We start from the raw sequence: 26,802 nt of genomic DNA, 5'->3' as shown, positions 1-26,802 counted from the left end.
TTTCAAACAAAAATAAATTTATTTCAAATCTTACACAGTAGAATTCCTTCATTGCACAAATCAAAGTATTAATCATGTTGATGGCTGTTGGATAATACATTACTTCTTAATAAAAAACCCTCTGTAACGTTGAGGTGGGGAACCCCAAGAAGTGAGCTACATTAGAACTAGATACCATATAGCTTATGCAGCCACATGAGAAATGTTTGCTGCTGCTTTGTTATTACACAGGTAGTTGGTTCTATCAGCTAAAGCCTAGCGACTTGGATTTGTTTTATGCATATTGAGTTTTGTTCTATTACTTTCCAAGAGATTGTGCTCCCCTGAGTCAGCTCTGTTCATTGGTCAGAATAAATTCCAGCATCTGACACCATTTCCATTAATCACAGACAAGCCAGTATACGTGAGCAAGATAACAGAAAGATAAAGACACTATCTGGTGAATGGGAAACATTATTTATGTATGCTGTGCACTAATACAGTCGAAGGTAGCTGGAAGGCATTTTCAGCTTTGATAGACAAACTGGAAGAGGAGAAGACGAGGGGCATCGTATGAAGTACTTACTCCACAGGCAAGGAAGTGTCTGGAACCACACAGGTCTTGTAGCACCTTGGTAACACCTTTGCAGCCCATCATTACTACGGCTGTGCTACAGTCATGGCTTCCTCATGTATCCACAAGCAATTTTAAGATAATGTGCTACTAAAAAGTTGATAAATGAATTTTTATTACGCTGATCTTAAGCTGGACCCATGAAGTTGAATACTTCACCCATCCACTCATCTGTAAATAACATATTTAGTAGTAAAGTGCCTTCCCCCCATTACAAGTTAAGTATCATGGATCTAAAACACAAAGCATTTTTCTTCAAAGTACTGAACAGTCAAAGGCATTTCACTTAACCCCGCTGTATTACGCCAGATATGAAGCAGAGCAGTTTTTAAAAAAGGCATAAATTGTATTTCTCTAAAAACAGTTCTTGGCCTTAAGAGAAAAAAAATAGTACGTGGACACCCATAATCTATAAAGCAGGCAGCAGCAATTCAAGTAACTCTAGTTCTTTGTGGCATACTAAAGATACCACAAAAATACTTCTCAAGTATATCAACACTGCTACAAACACCTAGTCCGATTCAATTAAGGCTTTGTTTCTTTAATAAAAGAGAAGTTAGTAGCCTTCACCACCACACAAATACAAAGGCAAGGTTCCGGTGCTGCGCAAAGGCGGCACAATAAGAAATGCACCGCCAAGAGGAGTCGCCTGTGGCCAGCACCGCTGTGTGTGGAATTCAGTTTACTACAGCACGAACTGAGGACAACAAGCTGAACGTCCAGGATTCACAGCATTCAGCAGCATTACTTATGATCCATTGTAGTTCACAGTAAGGCCCAAAATGGTGCAATCTAAACAGGATAGCCTAGGAGTGATTTTTCTCTTGCCTCTACCTAATACAAATCAAGATTTTGACCCCCCCAAAAAATAATCTCACCTTTCTTGGTTAAAAATGACATAAAAATGCATTTCTAAACCAGAGGAATCAGAAAGTTAATTGAAAAGAGGAAGGGAGAGATAATCCAATTCTTCATTTCATGTCTTACTCTGAAAAAAACCAAAACACTGTTGAAAAATAAGCTCAGAGCTGGTACAAGTTTTAACACAGGACAGCTAGTATTTTCTTGATAACATACAAATAGCAAACAACTACAGAACTGGATTACTTTGTTTTATTCCGAGAACTCACTTTTCAGGGTAATCTTTTGCAAATGTATGCCATTTGCAGTACAAGACTATCTAGGCCCCGTGCTAGATTTCCTTCTATTTACATTATACCAGCACAGCTTTAACTTCAAGGAACTTGCTCCTGATTTACAGCAGAGGAAGACTTTCTGTTTTAGAACTAGAATTAAAAATAAAGAAAGAACATTTCAGGCAATTTGTTTTCCTTCTTGAAAAGTTCAAGCGTTAAGGTGCCTCTTCAGAACCATTCTAAAAATGCCTCAGTTCATTGTAAAAATGGTTTAACTCTTGTGCAGACAGTTTTGATTACACTGATCCAGGTAATCTGCTGGACAGTTTAACAAAGTTGTTTTATTTTTCATTTCCCAAAACACATTCTCATTAGGCTTTGGAGGACTTGGAAATACCCAGGAATTATCTTCCAGAGAGCTCTTTCCGTAAGAATGGTGTTCCTGAAACATTTTGCCATCAATTGGAACGGATCTCTCATCTGTCCGTGCTCGTAGAGTCACCCTTTCAGATGGGACTTTTACATCTCTTGGCAGAGGGGGACACACAGCATTGCAGAGTGCTTTATCATGTTGTGAGAGTTTTTTATAGACTACCCCAGATGTCAAATTCAGCTTTGAAATGTTCAAGTCAACACATTGTACTGGTGCGGTAGAGGCAGCTGAAGAAAGATATAAAAAAAGATTTTTAAATGACATTATCCGATGCATTTTTCATATACTCCAAACGTATTACAGTATGGCAGGGATGTTAAATCCAGTGTTTTCAAGCTACACGTTTTCAGACCGTATTTTACTGCAGTAACTACTTAAAAATTACAAACTGAACATACTAACCTCCTCACAGTCTGATTTTGCAAGATGAACCAGAGGTGCTGAAATGGCAATGTCTAAGATAGCTCCCACTTGAACACAGATAAACTGATGAATCTTTTTGACAAGACTGGAATGAACGCTGAAACAGAGAGGATTTTCATGCGCTTGGAGAAATCAACCGGATTCAGAGCACTGCTTACACAGAGCGTGCTTCTTCCTACTCTACCGATTTTTTTAACAAGTTGTGTTCTCAGGCTGCCAAGAACCTGAATTCTCACTGTCCGTGAAGCAGTAAGAGGGAGACGCATGGTGTTCACAGGTTCTCTGTGCTCCGCTACTGTCTGACCTCTGAAAGTAAAGCGACAGACTGCAACATTCAGCCATCCAAAATTCCAGGGGAGTTCTAAACCATGCTAGGAAGGGCAGGATTTTGAAACAGAACAGCATCTAGCTGAAATGAAAGAGCTGCACCTTCAGCACACACCTGAACAGATGCCCAAGTACAGCCAGGACATTTTCTTTGTAGTGATAATTTATATAACATGTAATGGGAGTAGATTAGTGATGCCTGCAGTTAAAGGAACTCACATCTTGCAGGTAGTTTTCTAGAACAGCTATGAATCTTGAGTGTGAACTGTCATTTGTAACTTTAGTCCTTAAGGGACAGAAAGAGGAGACAGCATCTTGGTCAAAGAATACAACTTTTGTTTGTCACTCTAAATTAAAATGTGGTACCCAATGCTAGTGTCAGCCAACAGCACTTTCCAAGAGCACAGGCGTTGTACCTGAGACACATGCTAAGGCGCTGGACTTGGCCTCTCTGTGCTGACGGGTGTAAAAACCAATTTGAGGTCTACAGACCCTTAGAAGTTCAATAAAAATGGATTGACAAATGAAAGAAAAAAAAAAGAAAAAGCAGACACAGGTTTGTTGAAAATGCCTCCTTACATAAGTGACAGCTAAGTGGAATCTGCATGTTAACTGATACTTTTAACATCACACACGGAGCAACGAATACATTGTGTTCTGCAGACTTTACGCACCTCTTACAGCGGCAACTAGTTTGTATCTGGTAAAATAGCTAGTACTACAGTTATAGGAAGTGCAAGTTTTAAGTCAATTCTACCCATATTTTGCATAAGCAAAGTTATTTCTATAAATATAAGCACAGATCTATCTGCATTGCATTCATAAGCGTGGCTGACAGGGAAAGTAAACAAAAAATAAATACAGTTTTGATTTCTGCCGATCCTGTCCGCTCTTAAATACTTCTGAAAAATTACCAAAAAAAAAGCCTACAGAGCAAAAGGCAAAAATCTGCTGTTTCCCAATCAATCAATAATGCCTTTTATAGCTGTGGGTGTACAGCCACATTAGCAACTGCAGAAAATCAGACTGTTCACCAAATAGGAGGAGAGAAAAATCAGTACCTGTGTAGTGGCAAGACAGATAAACTCCACGTTAAAAATAAGGACAAAGACACTACGTGATCACATCAAACCTTGAGAGACTCAAGGATTAAAAACTCATTCATTCAGTTCCCATTTTCTCTGCTGATGTTACTTGACAACTGTGCCTTAGAACTGTAGGAACAGGGACTCACCTGGTAACAATATGACCAAGTCTACAAAATGTGTTGATAGTTTATCAGGGAGTGATCATTAATCACTGCTGGCCACAGACAGAAGGCAGTGACTGACCTGGAGGTGAATCCTATCATTACGTCACTGAGGCAATCAAAGCTGTTTAGAAACAGAATGCCTTGACCTTGTAAAGAACAAGGACATCGGAGACTCTCACCAATGTATCGTAACCAAATTCACTGTCTTTCACCGGCATCTTCTGTATTCTGAACACAGTAAGCACCACAACTGAAGTGCGCAGAAAACAAAGGAAATAGACGCTGCGATGAACAGTCAGACTGACAGTCTGGCCCCACCACAGCAAGAACCCTCTCTCATGGAGCATTTGGCTTGAGAGAGAGACATACATATGAATGATACCTACTTTCTGTGGAAAATTACCAGAAATGATACCATTTACCAGAAATGATACCTACTTACTGTGGAAATTATTTCCCCCTTAATTATTTGCAATGTAGCAGCAGAAATGAGGCAGATTTGCAGGCCCAGAATTTTGACATTCAGAAAATGTCACCTTGCATAACTTTTTGCTAGAAAAGACAACTTTTCTGAGCGCCAACATCAAGAAATATGCAACCATAAGGGAATTTCAGTCTATTAAAGTCTGACTTTAAAATGTTGCCAAATTAAGACTTTATATATTCTATAGTGGGAAAATAAGACTGTGTTTGCAAAAAGATTTTTCCCCCCTAATATGAAGTAGTTGTGGTAAAAGGTCAAATACAAGTAAACTTAACACCTCAGCCTTGTGCACATAAGCAACACTTGACTGAGAAAAAAGCCACAAGGGGAACAGAATACAGTACTGAAGAAAAAACACATCAGCAACACCTTTATGTGTGAAGTTGACCAGTATGAGACAGAAGCAAAAGCAGAAAATGGGTAGGCTGGAACCATAATAGTCTAGCTTATCAACTTCAATCGATGAGATTCTGATAAGATATGATAGCTAGTTTCTTTTTAAAAATGGTACAGCTTGAGTCAACGGTTTGTGTTTGTAAGGTCTGTTAGTGCAAACACTGACTTGCCTTTCTTGGTCGCTGTTGGGTTTGTTTTCAGTTTTCGTAGAACCTCAGCTTGCATCTCAGTCACTAGGCACAAATTGGACATTTCTCTCTTCAGTTCCCAATATGCCTGCTGCACACTTTCAAAACAAAAAATTTTTAAAAAGTTAAATAATTGCCACCTGTAAAGCACCCTCATGCCTGTTAACATGCTTTAACTGTTAAGAAATCAGTTTTGCCTAACATACACTGCAAATTTTGCTAGAGTATCATAACTCAAAATGAATTGAGCAGTGCTGATAATTAGCTTAAATCGATGGACCTTGTATGTTTTGACTCTTGCATATTACAATATACAATGTATTTTATGTTAACATACTAGATGATACCAATAATTTCAAGTTCCCCAAATGGAAAGAAGTAGGAAGCATATTCTCCAATTTCATTATTTGAAGCTAATCAGCTTCCCATAAAATTACTAATCTCAAATGGAATACTGCTAAAAGAAATAGATTTAACAGACACTAGACTGCAACGAAGTTAGAGTATTAACTTTGAATGGCTTCTGATAAATGACCACACACACCATCACACGTTATGATCCTAGTAATGTTAATTGCTCATAGTTTAAATATTCAATCCAAATTAGTATTTGGGTCTTTACACTATTCACTTTGCTACAGTGAATTCAGACTAGATACCTGAGATTCAAACTGAGTACTCATGCATAGACCAAACTAAAACATAAAATATACTGCTTCATATTCAAGTCATCTAATTTATATTAATACGCTGCCTTAGACAGTGTCAAAAATAGCAACCCAATTCACTCTCCGGTAAGACGGCATAACATGAGAAACATATCTAGCAACAGCAGCACTGTTCCAACAAAGCAGTTTCAGGTTATTAGCTGGTAAGAAAAATCAAGAACAAAAAACCCCAGAAAAGTCAGCATCACCATATGTTTCTTGGTAAAATTTCGAGCAAGGGCTCACTGAACATTACATTTATGTTAATTAATAATTAACTTAGTGTTCAAAGACATAAGGATGCAGTTACTTCAACTTAAACATGAAATCAATGATTTAATGTTTTTTAATGCTTAACATTCTACCAAAACGTGGTTATTGAGGACAAGTATCATGGATGAGAATTTTCAGAATATTTCTTTCTTCCTCATGATATTCACCTAAAAGACGTTTATTTGAAAACAGTTCAGTACCTCAAACTGTTGTTGAGATGACTAGGAACTATTAAGCTGTATAACAACTGTATTTTCAAACATGCATATATAGAGATTTATATCCCTCTAAAATAGCAATTTAGGGTCACCCCTGCATGAAATTTATCCAACATGAATGTGTTCAATAGCACTCTGAGAAACAGCTCTTATTCTGTTCTGCAAGTTAACATTAAGAGTTCCCTTAAAACAAAGAAATTAAACTTCCTTCAGAAATAGTTCCCCAGAATACAAACATTCAGATTCAAAAACTCTGGCAAAGAACAGAAGCAGCTGATAGTTCAATAGGTATCAGCAATTGTGCTAGATATTCAGAAGCGATATTTCAAGAAGTTCAGCTAAACCTGTGGCCTTTTTACTGCAGAATCCACTTGGCTCTTTTAAGAGATGACAATTTTAAAATTAAGTTAATGTGGCAACCGCACTTCATTTATTCATGTGTTTTGGTCTCACAAATAAGATCAAACACACTGCAGTTATATCAAAACAGAACTGTCCAATATTTAATACAGAAGTGGTAAATGTAAGACCAGCTCAGTGTCTGCCACCAACTAGAAGGAAAGTGCTTAGATAGATTTCGTGATGTGCATTTAGCGCTTTTAAAAGCATCTTGCAAAGGGATGCAGGTACCAGAATTCCACTTAAATCACACATAACGTATTCTAATTGTTTTTGTGGATGCTGACCTAGAATCCCACTGCAAAGCCTGACTTTCAAGGAATTTGCTATTGAAAACCAAGGATTCCACATGATTGGAAGTTTATCCTATACTGCCTTTAACATGCAATATAAACCTTGAATACAATAGCCTATCTACATCTACAGCAAAGTAGATTTGCAAATCAAGACTTTAAAGTCAGATGTGCAGGCTGCTGACAAATGTGGAATAACTATTTTCCAAAAAGTTAACTAATTGCAAATGCCTCCATCTCCTACAAACAGCGGGGTTGGCTGCTACAACAAATATTTTGCGTAGGAGGTTTTCCAAGTGTTTTTCCACAGATTTTTGGATGGGCTTACGTATTAAGTACACATTACACATTCATTATTTGTCATTATTATAATAAACACTATACTGTACATATGCTAATTCAGATGGTTGCCACCTGAACATTACTTTGTGGAATAAATCTGCTCTGGAAGATCAAAGAGATAACTGCTATACCTTGAGATAACACCTTTTTTCAGGCGTGCAAGACTGACTATGAAGCTCCAGCAGAAACCACAAGAAAAAGTGTTTGCTAGCTAGCTATCCAGTCAGGGTGAAAGGTGAAAGTCTAATTTGTGTATAGTGTGTACATCATTACACCAGAGAACATATGAAAAGAATTATCTGTACTGTTCTTTCAGTGACTGATTTCCTTTCCCATCTCTTCAATAGCCAAGTAAGCAACAAGGTATTACGCTAAACAATCTGTCATCACGAAGGACCACTCTTCCCTCTTGTGGAAAATCGTATAAGTACATGGACAGGCATAACTGGGTGTGTAAGAGACACTGTTAGTATTTCATTTCTGCAAGACAGAACATTTGGGAACTTTCATGCATTCATGAATCATTCTGTTGAATAAAAAAATTAAAGGATATATATACTTTCTAATTCAGCACACATACTCAAGACAGGATAATATTGGAGTTTACACCATAAGCACAATTATTATTTGAATGACTGCAAAATGAAAACAAATGCTTTCTGGTATTTTATCATTTTTCTGGAAATTTCTGCTATTTCTTTTTGATTAGGTCACACAATGGCTCCTCAATATAAAAAAATAAAATTAAAATGTCTTCTACTAGACATATTATTGCACTAGAAATTATCTTACACTAAGTAAAAACATATGTTCCAACACTAAGCAAGAGATTTGAAGCCATCACTTATGCAAACACAGAAACCTCCCAACAGGCAGAGTGAAGATATTCTATAGCTGAGATGAAACTTGGAAATTTATCTACCACCTCCTCGAGTCAACTAATTATTAAAAAGCTGATTTTTAAATCCAAGATAATTTAACTTTCATTTTCTGTACAACAATCTGAAGACATAAATGTTTTCTTAGCATCATCAATACTGGACTACCAACGTAACAACAAAAAAAAATACAATGATCTCACTAAATCAGTATACCTAGACTTGAAATTAGATTATGTACCTTGAAATAACACATTTGAACAGGCTGCAACAACATTTACTTGTTCAAATAACTGTCCCTCAGTAAACCAAAAATAAAACATGAAAGCCACTTGATTTTCATACCTCTGGATGTCTTGTTTTTGAAGGAGGTCTCCATTCAGTGGATTTTCCTCTTCAGCCCGGTCCTGTGTAACAGAGTGAGGGGAAGATAGAGAAGGAATAAACATCTGATTTTTTCAGATCTTCTATCACAAAATACTGCAGTGAAAAGACAAGTTCGCTGATACTGACATTCAGAAGTATAGTCTTCATTTGTGTTGGCTACAGTGGTTTTTAAAATGGACATAAAGACTTCCACTAAGAATTTCCACGTAAAAATGCTGAAACTACCTACTTACACAAAAGCATTGCTCAGCTAGCACCATACTCTCTGTCTTTTTTTTTTAAATACGTGAGGTCTCAGAATTTGTGATTCTTTGAAAAGCAAAAATTTAGAAAGGTTTTTGACTTCCATTAACAAAAAAAGTAATCAGTCTTCTCTTGTTCTTTCCCTGCCCCAGTAAATAAAGACCTTTATGTTAAAGCAAACTGTTTCAGTACAGATTTACTTCCACAAGTTACTTTTATGACAGAACATAATTTATCCTTTGAGTCTGAAAGACTGCTTCAAAATTGTGCATACAAGCAGCCTCACTGAAGGTAACAAGACTGTTTAATAAATCGCTTTGTTAGATATATTTGTATTAGAACATCACCTGTGATGAGTTCCCATTCATACCCCTTCTCTTCATGTTCCCATCCTACTACCTTTCCTACTAGCCAAAGCTGTCATGAATTTGATACGTCACTGTGGCTTCATGACAGCCTATGTATATTTCAAGCAACTTGTCAATATAATGTACACACTGCATCAATTACAATGTCAAACCTGAATAACTAAAAATAGAAAAAAAATAGAAAGCATACTTGCCTAAGGTAGAAAACATCTGGACATGCTAACTAATGTAATTAGAAACAGTAATAATGAAAATACCAGCTGGGATTGAAACAATGCTGACTTGTCATTGCCCATTGATCGCATTTCCCTGTATCTCACCTGACAGTTTTCTCCCCTCCTGAAGACTTTCCCATCACCCCCTATCAGAGATTCAATTTCATAGTTAAAAAAAGTTGTGCTATATTACCCCACATTTGAAAACTTGTACCTTTTTATTTCCTATATTAAGCAGTTACCAAGATCAAGATATACAAAAAAAAAGTTCCTTATATGTGTTCTTTGCAAAAAAAGCTATGGACATAAGCATTATTTAAACAGTGTCATGTCTAGTGTTCCTTACAACTGCTGCTTTAGTCTGTTCTTTCTAGCTACATTCACTCTCACAATACAATCCACAATCTTCAATTACTTATATAGCTATTACTCTATTCTATAGAGATACCTGAAGACACCAGAACTGCATACAAGTTACAGTATGCCTTCAGAATTTACAAGTTATTGAAAACACCTAAAACAATTCCAGATAGAAGTGAAAACAACAACCAACAGTAAGGGAAGTTAACAAAACACTTCACATGCCTTCCCAGTAACGTGCTTTATCTCCACCTAGTGGAAAAAACACAGACTAAACATGAGAGAAGACAATGTATTTTATTACTGTTAAGCTATCTTAATTTCCTTTTTGAGATCCTAACCACATCTACATTACACAATGAGTCCCTCACAACAGACACCTGCCCCAGACTAAAGGATGTATAACAAGATTCTGGAAACCTTGTTAGAGAAATCCATTTTCCTGACAAGCTGCATTCAACTACCCTAAATAAAAGTGCTAGAGCTCCTTAAAGAAAGTTCATGGTATCTTTTAACATAACCATTCTATTGTTTTAAAAGAAAAAAAAAAGAAGAAAACAAACAAACAAAAAAACCCCAAAGCCAAACCAGGTTATTCCCAAGCTTTCTAAGAAGTCTGGCCCAAGACAAATACCAACATAGGACATTTCGATCTGATCAGCTACTTGTAAGAAATTGTAAAGCTTTATTTTCTGTTGTTATACGGGCAATGGCTGGGAAATCTCACCTATGTAAGTGTAGTATTTCCAAGAAACAAGCCAGTCTATAAGAACATTTCAGGTTAGTTTTACTGGGATGTTAATCTTTCACTCAATTATATACTTTGTATCTCTTTGTTTACCCTTTATTTTGTTTGAACAAGGGATTTAAAATAATGCTATCACACAGTGAAATCTATTAAGACAAAAATTCCTTAAAAATAAAGGTACCTTCTGCTTGGATTTTTGCAACTCCTTTCTGAGACTGTTGCACTCTTGCTTGAGCTTTTCTACATCCTGTTCCAGACTATGCATTTTCAGGTCACTGCTCAGCTTCTCTATTTCCCAGCTGGACTGAGTACAATTCAGATTTTTCATCACTGTCAGAAGACAAGCAAGAAAATCAGATTTCAGTCTCTGTTCAAGAAATGTAACTCAATATGTAAGCTTTCACCTCAGCCAGCCCATGCCCTACAAAAAAGTTATCCTGTACATTCTGTAGAAACTACAAAGAAATAGTAACATTGGTAAAGTTGTTGACAGAGAAGTAGTCTAGTTTGAGTTTAAAGTACGGAGCCCTACTTTCCAAGAATGCACTGGAGATTTTACATAACAAAAAACCAGCATAAAAAGGCAATGGAAATAATAATAATAAAAAAATCTGTTAATGGTGAACACGCATGATATACGCGCCAACCTGCATGCTTCTTACACGCTTTGAAAACACAGGCCTTTCCCCCGCAGATTTATATAATTCCATAATTTACCCGAAGTTTTTCCAAAGTTTAATATTAAAGAAGTTCAAAACAGAACTACAAAAGATACATTCAAAACTAAAGGGTGAACTCTAGAGGTTACAGAGGTCATCTTATTAGACAGAACAAATTCACATGGTCGCTAGTAAGAAGCGACCTAAGACAATCCTAGCATTAAATCAGTAGCAGGAGGCTAGTTAGGCAGCAAAAGAAAGAACATGACAGGAACCCTCAGGTCTTCAACTGCATGGTACATTCGCTTCCAGATCTAACAATTTAAACAAGCTTAAGCTACGCTGAATTTTCTTACACAAGGTACTCAGAGCCCACTTATGAGTAAAATTGATTTACTAAATAAGGCTTGAAATCACCATATTTTGAGAGCTCTCTTCATAAACTCTGCACTTCTTACCTCCTTAAACCACGATGTCCTCAACAATGATACTATTATTACATGTGGTTTGTTCTTCTAGGTTTAAGAACTTGTGCAATTCACATAGTGCATTACATGCTTGAGGTCCTCTCTGAAAGTAATCCAATTCAAGCACAGCAATACTTGCAGGTACCCTTCCAGTGACTGCATTTGTACAGAATCTGAAGCCCAGTCCGTGTCTCTAACTTCACACAGGTGGCATTTTCTTGTTCTCTTTTCTTGTAAGAGTACATTAATAAAGATTTTTTTTTTCTTCCATAGTGTTTTATTTTACATCCCTATCATCTACACAGCACTCTTTACAATGGCAGTAACAGAAGCTGGATTTGGGCTTTTGGAATTGCCAGGGTACACTGCTTCTCTTTCCTCTTTCCACCAGGCTCTCTACAACCAGCGTCTTTCTACCTTTCCTCATCCCCCAGCCCTTTAAAACAGCCGTTGTCAACTGCAGCTATTGCTACACAACATCCTCCTGTACCTGTCATATCCCAACAGTGAAACAAAGCACTATACCAGATCATCTGCAGGTACCAGAGAAAGTGGTATAAAATGGCTAGCATTTGATACTTGAACGAGTATACCCCCACCCTACTTTAAGGAAGAGGTGGTGGGCTCCAGAGATGTACATGACTAGCCTATAAATGGTCAGGTTGTGCATATTTCTCACATTATTAAATGACCTACAGTGAAAGAACATGACAGCCTCAGATCTTTACCACGGAGCTCCTTGCCTATGGTAATAAAACATGCCTGTCACCATTTACGAGAATGAACACTTATCCAAGCTCAAGGTACCTCACTGCAGTATAGTCCTCTCTTACCTAGCCACTACATGGGGTTAAACCTCTTTGTGCCCTGAGATCATAATATAACCATTAAGGCTTGTCAACATACATTAAGATGAAGTAACAAAATGCATACCTTGTTGAGTTTCCACTTCAGTTCTCAGTTGTAACAGCTCTACTTCTTTAGACTGCAACTGTTCATTCAAGCTTTTCAAGGATTCTGCACTTTCTTTTATCTATATTCAGGGGGAGGGGAACCCAAAACCATTTGTGAAGTTTTTTTTCAATCATGTCTGACAATTCAACTTTAAAAAACAAACAAACCCCCAAAACAAAAAAATACCCACAAGAAAATATCTCTCTGGGGTTTTTTAGCATTAGCCTAACCCAGTAATAAAACTGAGATGCTTAAAATTGTTATTTCTACATAAAGTATTATCATATACTTTAAAAACCTAAAGGAGTAATAAAACAAACACCACAGATCTTCAGCAAATAAAATTCATTCTACAGTACACATTTACTAACTATGCTGTACTGATACAACACGCATTTAAGTCATTACTTAAAAAAGGCATACCATTTTATCCAGTTTGCTTTTCAGATTATCTCGCTCAATGCAGGCCTCTCGATAGGCTTGGTATGCCTTATTGACTTGTTCACGTCCAACTGAACTGCATTCCTCTTCCAGTCGGGAGCCAAGCAGCTAAAAGTTTAACAGCCATGAGAAATAAGAAGTTTTGTATGTTATATTGAAAACTGCAAAATTTAAGAAGTGCAGTAGTACAGCCTAGAACATTAAACTTTCAGGGGTTTTTTTGTTGTTGTTTAGAAAATAATCAAATACATTGATACGGACTGAAATTTTTTACAGAAGTGCAATAAAGGCTGTCTACAAATTCTGCAATCTCTAACCATACTTAATGCTTGCTAGTTTACTGCAATGAGTATTTAAAAACCACCCACAAGTCATGATTACTCACAATCATAATGCCTTAATCATATTTTTTCCAAGCTCTCAAGATGTACAAACTGCTTTTTGGAAAAAGAGTTTTAAGCATATAAAGATACAATATACAGAAAATTCAGAGGAAATCAAACATTATTTTTTTAATGATTCATAATTTAAACAAAGATTTTTTTTCAGCGTATTTATGTGAGAAAACCCAATTATTTTACAAATAACTATTAACTTCCAGATCACCACTACCTCATTGCCTGCTAAGACAAGAGGAAAGCAAAATGGAATAAGCACTACCAACTAGACTGTGAGAAAGAGGGGAGCAGAGTTAAAATATATTCAGTACTTCTACTAAGACGGCAAGAAGAAAAGCCTTACATCAACTTACATCTGTTCACATGGAAAGTTCTTGTTTTGACTAAGTATTGCATTATCCCTTTAATTCTGTTTATCCTGCACACTTGCTTTAAGTTACTGAGGCATTTACATGCATTCAGTATACCTAATGTAAATATTTGCAACAGAATTATATATATTTTGTTAAAAATCAAGAGCCACACACACAAAATTGATTTACAAAAATCAAAGAGGTAACAGTCATGCATCTACCTTAAATATCTCCTCTTTCAGGTGCTTGCTCGAAAGAAAGTACGGGAAAGCAAGCCATAAAGTTAGGAAGCTTCTGCCTTTTGCTTTTTCTATTGACCCTCAAAGTATGTGTACTACTAATTTTAAGTTCTGTCCTTTACAATTTCCTCCACCAAATAAAGCCGATCAGATAGAACATAAGCCTTACCAAACTTTCTGGAAGTTTCCATACACTTTGAAATGTAAAACCCAAAAGGGGTAACTCCCTATGTATTTTTTTATCATACAGGTATACTAGCCATTAACGAAGACTGAAAGTCAGTTCTGTTACTTAACGGCCTAGGCCTTCTTGATGCCCCTCTCTCATAGAAACATTTTTGTGGTATTCACATACTAAACCAAAAGGTTTCTCTATGGAAAACAAAATACAATCTTTAAGACAATTAAGCTGAACCAGGCCAAACTAAAAGGCACAAGGCTAAAAGGGATTGTCAAGGTCAAGTCCTGTTTATTGTGATCTTGAGTAACCATGTAAAAGATGTTACGCTCAGCGTGGTTCAGAGAATATTGAGTCTAGAGCTCTATTCCTATCCATGTCACCCCCAGAACCTTATATAAAGAAAGTGCTGAGAAAGTTTTGCCTTTAGACAGAAAATCAATCCTGTCAAACTCATCACCAAGAATTCCTGAATAAGTGTTTCAGAATGGTACTGAGCATGACTCAAGCTCTTCATTCCATTGCCACAAAATAACACATACTTTGTAAGCTTTTAAGAGTCAGTAGCATATATTTAGGACTAAGTCCTAATAAACATCTCAGCTCTAACTCTAGGATCTATCTTTCAAGCTTATATTAATAAAAAAGCAATCTATCAAAGTCCAGACCTTCTGCAGTACAAAGACACTCCCAACTGAATGATAGATATACGTTTAATGATAGCACTCTACTCCGGGAGAAAGGCCTGTGCCATGCTCGATTTTAGCTTTAGTGAGCTTCGCTAGACTAAGACCATGAGAAACTGCATATAAAACAAATTCCTAGATTCCTTTCCACTTTAGAATTACTGCACTACAAAATGGCCAGCCAACACCTCTATGTTAAGCCTTGCAACTTTGTATTTCATGTTTGAGACTGCAATTAGCTAGACCTATTCTTAACAACAAATTTTTCCTTATCATTTTGGTACGCTGAGCCTAAGAGATTCTTTTGATAGACAATTCTTACACAGTTTATAGACTTGGCACCTCACTATACAACAATATTAAGTCATGTGTGCCCAAGTTAACAAACACCATAAAGAGGTAGATGAAATATAGCAATGATCCAATGCAGTTACAGATCTTTCTGAATCAAAGCTAGTATCTTTGCAGGGCACTACTGCATTGCATCACACACCTGTCAGTAAGAATCAAAAATCCCAGTATGACGTAACTAGACTACCAGAGAAACAAACTGTCTCTCACTGAAACAAATAAAGCAATTTACCAAACCTTTTTTAACTTGGAAATTATTTTAAGTACATATTTTAATACTTAACCATCTGCTCTGCCATCCAGACAGGAGCAAAAAAGTAGCTGCTACCAGAACCTGGCAAATTGACTTTTTTCTTACCTTCTCTTCTAGAATTCTCACTCTTTTTTTTAAGAAGGAGTTCTCCTTCTCTGTCTCCTTTAGCCGTTTCTTGATATCTTCATATGCAGTGACAAGTGCGAAGTGTGAGGCAACAGACTCATCTCCACTGTAAGATGAAACAGGAATCTCCCCATCTCTCTTATGAACGTTGTCTGCTTTTTCATGTTTCAAAATACAGATGTCATCCTCTACCAACTCCTCCATGACAGCTGTTAAAAAAACAGATATGAGTGTGAAATTTTCACACAGACAAATTCATCAAGAGTCTCAAGTCTGAAAGCCTTCCAAAATAATACTGCAGGGTGTTTCTGTCTAAGTATGGCAAGACTGAATAATTCGGAAATATCTTAATCTTGCAGAAGAATCTTGAACTCCATTATAGATTGAGAAGTGTGCTTCGAAAAGAATCATCTTTAAGTTACTAGATAAAAATAATTTGAGGAGGCATCAGATTTATGAACCCCCAAATTCATTAAGGCTTAACACCATCCTAGAATTTGGCTGGCGCCAAATATTTGAACTCCAAAGGAATGTCACATTAGATTTTTTGCAAGTCAGCACTGAGCAGTAAAAGAGATTACAGTTGCAGGAAACAGACGAATTACTGTGGTTCCTGAGTACAAGTGCCAAATTTCCTTCTCGAATTCTTCTTGAATGCAAGTATTTATACTTTTCCCAAACTTTAAAATGTAATCTTAAGGAATCTTAAGGTACACTTGCGTTAGTCCTTAAAGACGCTGCATCAGTAGCTATTCTTTACTTGGTCACAGTAGAAAACATCTTTCTGAACAACAATTACTGTAATTCTTGACTGCAAACATGATGAGAATAAAAATATACTCAATAGCATGATCTGCCTTAACACGCATGGAGAAAACTGACTATAAGCTGACCATAAGGAAAGTATAGCCCTAAAATACTAGGCAAATCCACCCGAATGACAAATGCAAAGTAACCATTAGGTTGAGTTTTTGTTACAACACATATCATTTACTCACAGCAAAACACTCCATAAGAAAACACCACCTTTAAAAAACCTCCATATACTTTCCTTAAGTCCAGGTCTTAAGGGAAAAGTCCCAACAGCATTTTCCTTAATGTTACTAGTTATCGGGAGCTAGTTCGGGGGTTTGATTTTAAAACAAAACAAACAAACCCCAAAACCAACTGAAGAAAAAAGACACATCTATTCTTATTTAGTTATGAAGATCAAGATTCCTTACATTTATATGCAATACTAACAAATGCTATACAGTATCTGGTAACATTTCTCCCCCAGCACCCAAAAAACCCCAAACTACTACTGATGCTACTTCTACTAAAAGGAGATTTTAATTTTTCCCCCCATGAACAAATCCTTAAGTTTCTGATGATTAGCTTATGAACTAACAGAAATGCTGGAATGAAAGAAATAAGTATAATTAAGACAGTTTGTATTGTAGGAAAAAGCTATTTCAGCAGAAAACTGATCTGATCAGCAGAACATCGCAGGAAAGACAGCCATCAGTGGGGTAAAAACCCACAGCCGGAATTGCTGCCTCTACTGTGTATTTGCTATTTAAATTCAAACTAAACTGCCATTTCTTTATCGATACGAAGAGGTAAAGGGATCAACTGCCCTGAAGCTTATCTATGTGGTCAAATTTCTCTCACCAAGCTAGCAATGGAAAAGCTACATGAGCTGCGGTGTTATGAAGAGCTGTAGTACAGCTATAGCTGAACAATGGTGCTGTTATCACATTTGTCTCAATTTGCTCCAAGCCAGTTAGACAACATGATAAAAAACTGTGACAGCTCGTTTATACTAAATAGACAGCAATGGAGTCACAACAATGAAAAAAGACAGGAGAACTACAAACCAAAACTGAAGTCCTTTTAATGGTTATCTTCAGGAGGTGAACAGATGCCTTGTATACTGTTTGATGTATTCTAACAAAACAGGTAGCTTCAGCTTCCCTCACCTGTTGCTCTGCCTCATATTTAAGTAGAAAGAGCCTTGCAAAAGAGGTTTGCTTCCTTTTCATTGTAAGAACAGTATCACTCCATGCACAAGATGACCTTGATCAAAAGCACTACATCATTCCAACTGCATTAACTGACTGAAAGAATTGCTTATTTTGTCTTCAAAGATGAGCATAACATACTAGCTTTTTCTCCTCCATTTTACCAAGGGCCCTGCAAGTCTTCTCACTCATCTCATCAAATTCTAAGAGCTTGCCTTCTCAAGGCAACGCATCTCCTTTTCTCTGAACGCTAGACTCAAATGTCATTAAGTGTCACAGCTTATCATTATCTCTTGAAGAAAGCAGCAGATTGTGTGACCTTGTACATAAAATATATCTTTATCCCCACACTTTCCCATAGCTCCTGAACTTGAGCATCATACATTCCCTATTTCTTGTGCACATCAGTTCCGCCAGGAGATGGCAATAAGGGAAAACAGGAAGCAACATCAGAAAATGAGACCATATTTATTCTGTATTTTGCTAACTAAAACTCACTGCCTTTATGAGCTTCCAAAAGAGCAAGACCTTCCAAAATAAGTACGACTTGGGATACACAAATACTATTATATAAATTGAGGTACACGCTTAACCTGCACCTACTAAGGGAGTAGTTAAACTAACATTTTTTTACTTGAAATATCTCATACAGTTTACAGGATTATTCAACTCTGGTTTTCTGATGCTGCTCTCTAAGCCAGCACTGGATACTATTTAGAAGAGAAGCATATAATTCCACATAATTCAAAGGGGCTCATAAAACATGTTTTTCTAAATTTCTACACACAAGATAACTATTTCAGAAAGATCCGATATACACATTTTTTTACTAATCTTATTGGATACTAAGTGACAACAAACTGCCAGAAAACAGAAGTCTACTACTCCTGAGACAGGTGCCCAAATAAGACACCTTTCTCTCTGCTCATCCCCTTAAAAACAGATCTGATGATGTAATGCTTTGGAGAGAAAGCGGCAATGCATCTTGCACAGGCTTAAATAAAGTAAGCAGGATATTCAGAAGGAATTATGTGATTTTTAAACATTTTGCTTCAATTAATAAAAATAAAGAAATTATCATGAAACATGCTTGTCTGTACTGGAAGCTCAACAGCCTGTTAAGAAGTGACAATCACTACAGTATTCCCATTGTATATACTTTATTTTTATCTTTCACTATCTCTACTAACATAAAGTATTAATAATATCCACACACTGTATTACACTGCTATGACCAGAAAAAAAGTGCAGTCATTTCAGCTTTAAAAGAAACACGATTCAAGTCACCACTGTCATCATGCCCAACAACATGGAAACAAAACAGAGACTTCAGACTGACATCACTTTCAAATAAATGAAGAGATTTACATAAACTGAAATTTAAATGCCACCGAACACCAATTTACTCAGAATTTTAGAGCATCACACAAAAGAAATATAACAATAAAATATTTACATTGCTCTAAGCATAAGATCACTTCAAAAAGCCACAGCATAGACACTCAGAAAACAAAAAGCTGTTGGTATTTTGAGATTTTCCCCTACCTCTTAAAGGGCATTTCTGTTTTTGCCAAGGAGCACTACTATTGAAATTGAAAGCACCTTTTCTTTACAAAATAAACAAGCCACTAGGATTTCTAAGAGATTTCATGATGCTATTGTCAGTCAATCTGAAAGGAAAAGTCTTTACATATTTTATTCTAAATAGCTCACCATTTTCTCCCATAATAGTTATTCTACAAAACCACAGTTAAATTTTTAAAGCACTGCAAAAATTGTAACAAATTTATAGAAAAGGAAAAAATACATTTATCAAATCTTAGGTATGAGTTGATACATAGTAATTTTAACAGTTAAGTCTATTAGTAAACATCAGTCTATTGCCTGTGCTTACTAAATAGTCCTTTTATTGAATATTTCAAAAAGTTTCAAACCTCACAGTCTACATAACTGTATGATAGACATTTCCTAAGAAAAAGAATGCTATGACTTCTGTATTGGACAGGTGCATGATGACTCAAAAATAAGTTATAATATATACACCACTAACTGCAGTACACATTAGAAGAGCATGAGGAAAAAGTCACATCAGAAAAATTAGAGCAGCATTGCTAATATATCTAAATAAGTCAACACAACCTAAAAAAGAAAGAAAACAAAAAAAAAAACCCTCTTTGCTGCAACAAAGTTTCTCAAGTATTTCCAAAAGAAAAAAATATAGACAAAGTTACTTCTCCAGCACCTGCTAACCCCATATTAAAAGGCCAATAAAAGATATAAGCTCGTACAAGAATAAAACCTGGCCGTTACACTGTGTAAGATCAGCAGTTCTATAAAGGTCATGGTAAAATGCACATTTCCACCCCTCCTTTGTTGTGCTGTCAGGAGGAAAAAAAAAAAAAAAAAAAAAGGAGAAAGCATGCTCACAAATACTTCATTCTCCATAAGAAGCTCTCTCATGAAATTAAAGCGATAGACAGAATAGACAGAAACACTTCGATGACAAAATCTTCCAAAATGAGGCTATATCTGTAAGAAATCCCTGACTACAGCTGTAGCCCTTAATTTTACTCTTTAAGGAAAGGAATCAAAATTTAGTTTCTCCAGTATTAGATTACATCATTTAGAAAAAATGAACTGTAAGCACGAATCAAAGAAGTGCCTTCTGACACAATATGTGCGTTAGATTATCCCACAAGTTATGACTCCTCAAATCTGGCAGTCCCAGAAGGGCTTGCAGGACGGCAGTCATCACTGCGTCCAACCACAGACCTCCGTTGCTGTTTCGTTCTGTTTGGCTTCAACAATTCAAAGCTACCCTCGTACGTGCTGCTGCAAGTGACCCAGAGCTCTCATTCTAAAGCACCTGAATGAATTTTGATCTCTTTGGAGTTGCAATTCATGAGATAATCTGTACTAAAGTAACCAGTTAAAGCAAAAGATTTCCCACTAAAATATTTAATGTAATATACAGACAAGTTAATATCTATGAATAGTTTGAATACTTAGATCATTCTTAGAATGATCTGCACATGAAACAGCCAATTTAAAAGGACTCTCATCTTTACCTCCAAAAAAATAAATACATTAAATGAATAGTGTTTATATTAAACAACTAATTTATTTTTAAAAGAACAAAACCAACCTGAATACACTGTTGACAGGATGTAGTATTAAGGTCTAGCAGGAGTAATTACGTTTGCTGATTATAAGCGTATGAGTTCGAAGAGATGGCACCACTTAAATTTTCTGTCACATACTGTAGACAAGAATGGTTTCCAAAAACCACTCCTGTCGTTCATTGACACTTAATGTAGGTTACAGAACAGCTTTGATTTAATACATTAAGTATCTTGAGAGTAAGAATGTTTTCCCATTTCTTACTAATGCTGAGCAGAAATATAGCTTTTCTCTTCATAGAGCTTTACAAATATTAGTCATTAACACCATGGGAAGTAGTTAAATATAAAACACGCTTTACATACAACGAACACAGGATGCAGAGGCTCTAATAGCAAATAGACCATTGCACAAACAGATTTCTGTAGTTTGAAATGCTAATCTTATTCTCGGATCAGGAGGACAGATAGTAAAAGCATGATTACATAAAATTTTCCCCAGTATCGAGCAGATTCTCGTTTTGCCCCACCTTTTGATATGAAAGGGAATAAAACAGTTTTCAAAATATTTCCAAATGTCAAATGCAAATAATTTCAAGACGGTATTTTCCTGATTTTTTTTCCAAGGTTACTGAGAATCTGAACCATTTTACTTTGTTTACCTTCCAGATATGAGGGGTTTGACTTTGTAATGGTATTATGAACAGTCTCAGGCAATAATAAGAGTATAGTTTTTGTACTGGTTTACCTTGCCTTACAAAGAAGACAATGCATGCTTTTTTTATGCATGTAGACATAAAAATAAAACATTAAATTCAAGAAATGACTTTGATCTATAGGAATCCTGAATGAGTGTGTTGCAGACCTCACTTTAATTTCAGAAAAGTTGTATTGCTTTTTTTCTTTTTTAAAAGACACTCCAGCACAGCAACAAAACCCACAGAATTCCTGCAGTCAGCATCAAAAACTCCACACAGTATATAGGGTATATGACACATGATGCTAAAACAAGCGAGACTTCCAGTCTCTTTAAGCATCTATCATTTTGCATCTCTCCCTCAGAAATCTTACGTTCTCTTTGATTCCAGTCGTGAACAGCCTGTTCTACAGAGACACATTGCTTCTTACAGATACTTGCTCCATTTTTAGAGAACAAAAATCCGCACAGACGCATCTCAGTAGCTGCTAGATTTGTCCATTGCTTCTCCTTCTGTATGGAGAAATTACACAGCCCCAAAGCACCCCCTGAGAGGCCCTGTGTACAAGGGCACAGCCCTGCAGCTTCAGCATAGTTGGTGTTCTTTCAGAAACGCGTCAGCACATCAGCTGAATCAGACCTCCAAAACGCTTTCGTTTTGCTGCCTCCAGGAAATGGAAAGTTACTGTCTCTAAGCTCACAAACCAGATCACTGTAGTTCATCTATCGTGCACATCTGGCTAAGCTAGAGGAGCCAAGCAAAATCTCCTTAGGTATAACAGGCATTTTTTTCCCCCCCCAATCTCAAGCTTTTTACAATAAATAATTTACTCTCACAAGAACTAGAAAAGTAGTAAAAAGCCCATTTTATGACAACAGTGCTTGATAAATTTTATTTTCTCTGGACAGCTGCGTAACTACAGTATCTTCACCACTAATTTGCAAGCCCTATGCATCCTCAACATAATGTATTCAATTTGTTTTTCTGTGGATGCTGTCACAGCAGCCACTTTCCGTGACAACTATCAGAAAAGGAGAGGGGAACCCCAAAAGTGGGAGTCAATTAAATATTGTTCTCTCAGCATCATATAATCCTGTTTATTAAACTATTAAAGTTAATCTTGAAACTAATTGCTACTGCTAACTTAGAAGCAGAAATAAACACAAGTAGAAGCAAGATGGCTTCTGGCTGTTAAATGTTTCTAGCATCAAATATTAGTGTATGTATTCAAAGGTTACTGAAAAACCCGTATGTTCCCATGCTAACACTGAATATTATTTTAAGGGAGACTTTTTTGGTGTTCATTCCTTCCCATTTCAAAATGTTTATAAAGAATAACTATTTATGAAAGCTAAGAGGATTTGTTTTGTTTTTTTTTTTTAAATCCTCTTTTGTAAAACAAACAGTAGGTCCTACCTCCCAGTCATAAATTTCCTCCCACTCAATTAAACTGTCAGATTAATTAAGGTTCAATAAGTTCACAAGTTCAGTGATAAGATATTATGAAAGCCTTGTATAATTGCATTAACTTTTAATTCAACTGGAAACATACTCCACCTGTTACAGCTATTAAGACACAAGTTAAACTGCGTCGCACTGATGGCCCTTGGTCATCCTACAGTTCACTAACATAATGTCTGGAGGCTTTCAAGACATGACCGGACAGGGTGCTAGAGAATCTCATTTAAGGTCCCTTTTGCACAAAAGGTTGGACTACATGATCTTTCCAGGTCCCTTTCAACTTGGGCTGTTCTACAATTCCATGATTCTATATTCAGGTTTACATCTCATTATTTCAGACAAACCTGCTCATTTGAACACAAGTTCCTGTTAGCAGCTTGTAAGTGGATGACTTTGAATGTTCAAGTTACTTATGCTTCACCACCCCTTCTCAAAATTCATTTCTTCTCCCCAAACGTACTGTCAAATTTTAGTAGCATCTACCATTTTATACACTAAGAACTCCACGTAAAAATGATTATATAATAATAGTTAATTAATGCAATTATAGCATAAACATACAGCAAACATGTAAGACTGATTGCAAAGTTGACTGTGGATAAATCACATACATATGGAGTTGCTAGAAGTCCCCCTCAGCAGAACCAGCCGTTGACTTCTACCAAGCCAGTTACTAGCCGGATTCTTGTATTAATCCTATCATCGCCATTTTAACAAACTGGATCTCATTGCCACTGTAACTGTTTTATTGAATATGGACTCTATCTACACTTCCTCTGTTTAGAAAATACTTGTGAAAGAATGAAAACATATCAGAAGGTAAATCCACACTGCATTTTATCCTTTTTACTTCTACCTTTTCGCTTATTTTCTTCAAAATCTATTCTAAAGAAGTCAGATATCGATAGTATGTGCAATGATGACAGGTCTACACTTTTTCCAGAGTAGTTTTCGCTTTCCTAAAACACCACACATTTAGCATTTTCCAGTCATCAAGCACAATCCCCAATTCAATGCATCTATTGATATCATAAGAACAAATGCTACTGGATTTGCAACTTCATGTACAGTTTTTCCAACATTATGAGATGAAGTTATTCTATTTCCCCACCCTGAGTATACTAAATACAGTTTTTTCATGTATTTGACCTCGTAATTTTCACACTTTTCCCCATCTTTTAACTATCATATAGAAAACAGAGACATACTGAAAACCAAATCAGAGTATTTGCTGAAATTTAGACACTCATAAAATTATCTCTAATTTATTACCCATTTTTGCTGCACAAAGATGTCACTTCATCCCCTCTGCTCTTTTAAAGAGCTTTTTACTATTTAATTTTCAATGTAAAACATAACCTAGCTAGTATTCTGGCAATAGTCACTTTATACTTTTCTGAACCGTAAACTGTACCATACAAGGACAGAAAAATAATTAATTTTAGAAAAAATGTGGGGGTTTTTGGGGAGGAGGTGGCTAAAATCCTCATATAATTTGATCTAGAGTTCACTCAACCAGCGTTTTCTGCCCTTCTGATTTCAGAGTTGTTAACTCAAAAATTGTGCTTAGAATTTGGGGCAATAATCTCCTACTTAAGTTATAGTGCAATCACTGATAGATACTTGTATCACAAGTTTTTATAAAATACCAGTTATTAAAAAACCAAAAGGTAGTAGTAACTTGGATTTCTTTTTGTTTCTGGAATAAAAATTCCAGGATACACGTGCTAACATATAACTGGTATTGTTAGGAACAGATCACACACCTATATCCAGTAAATTATATGTTTTTCATAGTCCATAATAGCACTTCTCAGAAAATGCTGTCTCAGAACAGCACCTGACCTTTGGAGCCCAGAGCAGACTTGACTGTTAATGACAGTACCTCTCCCCTCACTCCACTTTTTCCAGAGCTGGCTTCCAGAATGCTGATTTTACTGCATACACACAGAGTAAGACAGCAGGGAAATGAAGAGATTCGTCAAGAAGCGCAAAAGCACCTAAAACCACTCACCGGAAGGGTTTACAGCCCAAGCCACTCTCACTTGCGTGTTGCTGGGGGACAGGTTTATTTAAGAAGATCAGGGAAATCTTCCTACCGGGTGAAACACCAGGATTTAAAGCTGTAATTTCCTAAAAGTTGAAGGCATCGCTACCGTATAAGACTACCTCAATGCTCACCCGTACTCCCTTCTTCCAAACCAACACAGCCTGCAACACCTGTATTCCAGTCTGCTCCAGTATTTCGTCATGTTTCTGTTCTCACATCTTGTGCCAATAACCGTACCTTTGTGTTCCTTTGCCAGATACCCCTGTATTAACGCACAAATTGCTGCTCTAAAAACTCACCCAGGTTTTCAACTTAATTAGGCGCCGCATTTCGGCTATTTTACTGCCTGAGACCCACTACCGACCCGTCAGCAGTACCTTTGACGTGCGCTCACCGCCCCCGAAACGGGGATGCCCCCCTTTACGCAGTTACAGCTCGCCCGCAGAGCGGAAGCGGGCAGTGACACCGCACAACTCTGCTCACCTGCTCCTTCTACGACAACGACCCTAAAGATCGGCCAGAATCGCCTCTGTCCCCAGGGGGAACCGCTCCTACTCCACCGGGCAGCGGGGCACGAAGCCCCGCAGCACCCCCGCGCTAGAGGCAGGCCGCGGCACCGAGGCCGCCCACAGGCGACATGCCACCGGCATACCCCCGCCCGGGTCCCCCCGCCCCGCGCCAGGACCAACCTCTCCGGGCCTTGCTCGGGACAGGCGGGTCAGTAACGGGCGGTCACCTCGGCGGAGAGGCAGCGCCGGCCGTCACGGTCTCCGCCAGGGCCCTCTCGGGCTCCCATCGCCTCCGCCCAGCCGGCCCCGGCCGCGGTATAGCGCTCCGCCACCGCGGGGAAACTCCCGGGGCGCCAGCCCCGCCCCCACACCTGTCGAGGAAGTCAACAAACGCCTCACGTGACGCGGGCCGCGGCCCTCCGGCCCTTCTCCCCCTCCAACGGGCGCTCGCTGCTCCCGGAAGGAGAGCGGCGGCCCCGCCGCCTGACCGGGGGAGGCAGGGCGGACTACAAATCCCGGCATGCAAAGGGGCGGGCTCCGAGCGGAGCACTTCGGGAAGCCCAGCTCCCACACCAGGGCGCAGGCCGAGGCCCGGCTCCGCCCGCGGGGTGACTGCTGCCGCCGCCGCCGCCACCGAGCGGCCTCCACCCGCCTCCTACCCGGCAGGCGAAGCGGCGGCCGGCACGGCGACGGCGAGCAGATACGTGCGGTACTCGAGGTAGGCGTTTCCGCCTCCAACAAGGGCACGGACCACCGGCCCGTCGGTGTCTGCTCTTGGCGAGCACCTGCACCACAGGGCATCACCGCGAGAAAGCGGTCGTACTAAAAAAACCCAAAAAAACAAGCCCAAAACCGTCTCCCCTCTCAGAGGTGCACCGCATTCCCCAGCCTGGTTCAAAATAAGGCCGTATTAAAGCAATAGAGATCAGTGCCCCCAGTCAACAAGCACGTACGGTGGGAAAAGCTCCCTCTGAGTGCTCCTGAACAGAATGGCTTTTTTTTTTTCTCCCTCCTCTTTTTTTTTTTTCCTTCATTTTAGATTCTTTAAACCATTTCCAGCTTCTTGAGAAGTTTACACCTGTGCACGATTGAAGGGCTAGTGAGCCACAGGGTAACATTTTATATTCATACTCTTTTTTTTCTTCTCCCCCCCCCCCCAGCAGAGAGAAGTGCA

At 37.9% G+C, this 26,802-nt stretch overlaps 1 protein-coding gene across 2 annotated transcripts; it reads right to left on the bottom strand.

Moving 5' to 3' along the window:
* AZI2 (5-azacytidine induced 2) lies at positions 1-26,130 on the bottom strand. 2 transcript variants are annotated; one of them, XM_075745747.1, is made up of 8 exons: positions 26,000-26,130; positions 15,768-15,997; positions 13,187-13,312; positions 12,743-12,842; positions 10,865-11,013; positions 8,708-8,769; positions 5,235-5,350; positions 1-2,409 (listed from the first exon to the last, which is right to left on the bottom strand). In XM_075745747.1, exons 2-8 carry the CDS (start codon positions 15,990-15,992, stop codon positions 2,021-2,023), a joined length of 1,167 nt encoding a protein of 388 aa, XP_075601862.1. In that variant the 5' UTR covers positions 15,993-15,997; positions 26,000-26,130; the 3' UTR covers positions 1-2,020. The 2 variants fall into 2 exon arrangements, with proteins under 2 accessions (XP_075601862.1, XP_075601863.1); XM_075745748.1 differs by having other exon boundaries at positions 25,809-26,113.
* Between the last annotated feature and the right edge of the window lie 672 nt (positions 26,131-26,802).

Source organism: Balearica regulorum, chromosome 2 (genome assembly GCF_011004875.1).
Source record: "Balearica regulorum gibbericeps isolate bBalReg1 chromosome 2, bBalReg1.pri, whole genome shotgun sequence".
Lineage (NCBI taxonomy): Eukaryota > Metazoa > Chordata > Aves > Gruiformes > Gruidae > Balearica > Balearica regulorum.
Note: the sequence above shows the minus strand (reverse complement) of the source record. Positions and strands in the feature narration are given on the sequence as shown.

What these genes read in the sequence shown, in the direction of transcription:
- AZI2 (XM_075745747.1), bottom strand. Translation starts at nt 15,992, where the DNA reads ATGGAGGAGTTGGTAGAGGATGACATCTGTATTTTGAAACATGAAAAA. An exon ending in TGAGAATTCTAGAAGAGAAG is followed by an intron (nt 13,313 to 15,767) that starts GTAAGAAAAAAG and finishes TTAAACTTTTAG; the next exon opens with CTGCTTGGCTCCCGACTGGA. An exon ending in TGCAAAAATCCAAGCAGAAG is followed by an intron (nt 8,770 to 10,864) that starts GTACCTTTATTT and finishes TCTGTTACACAG; the next exon opens with GACCGGGCTGAAGAGGAAAA.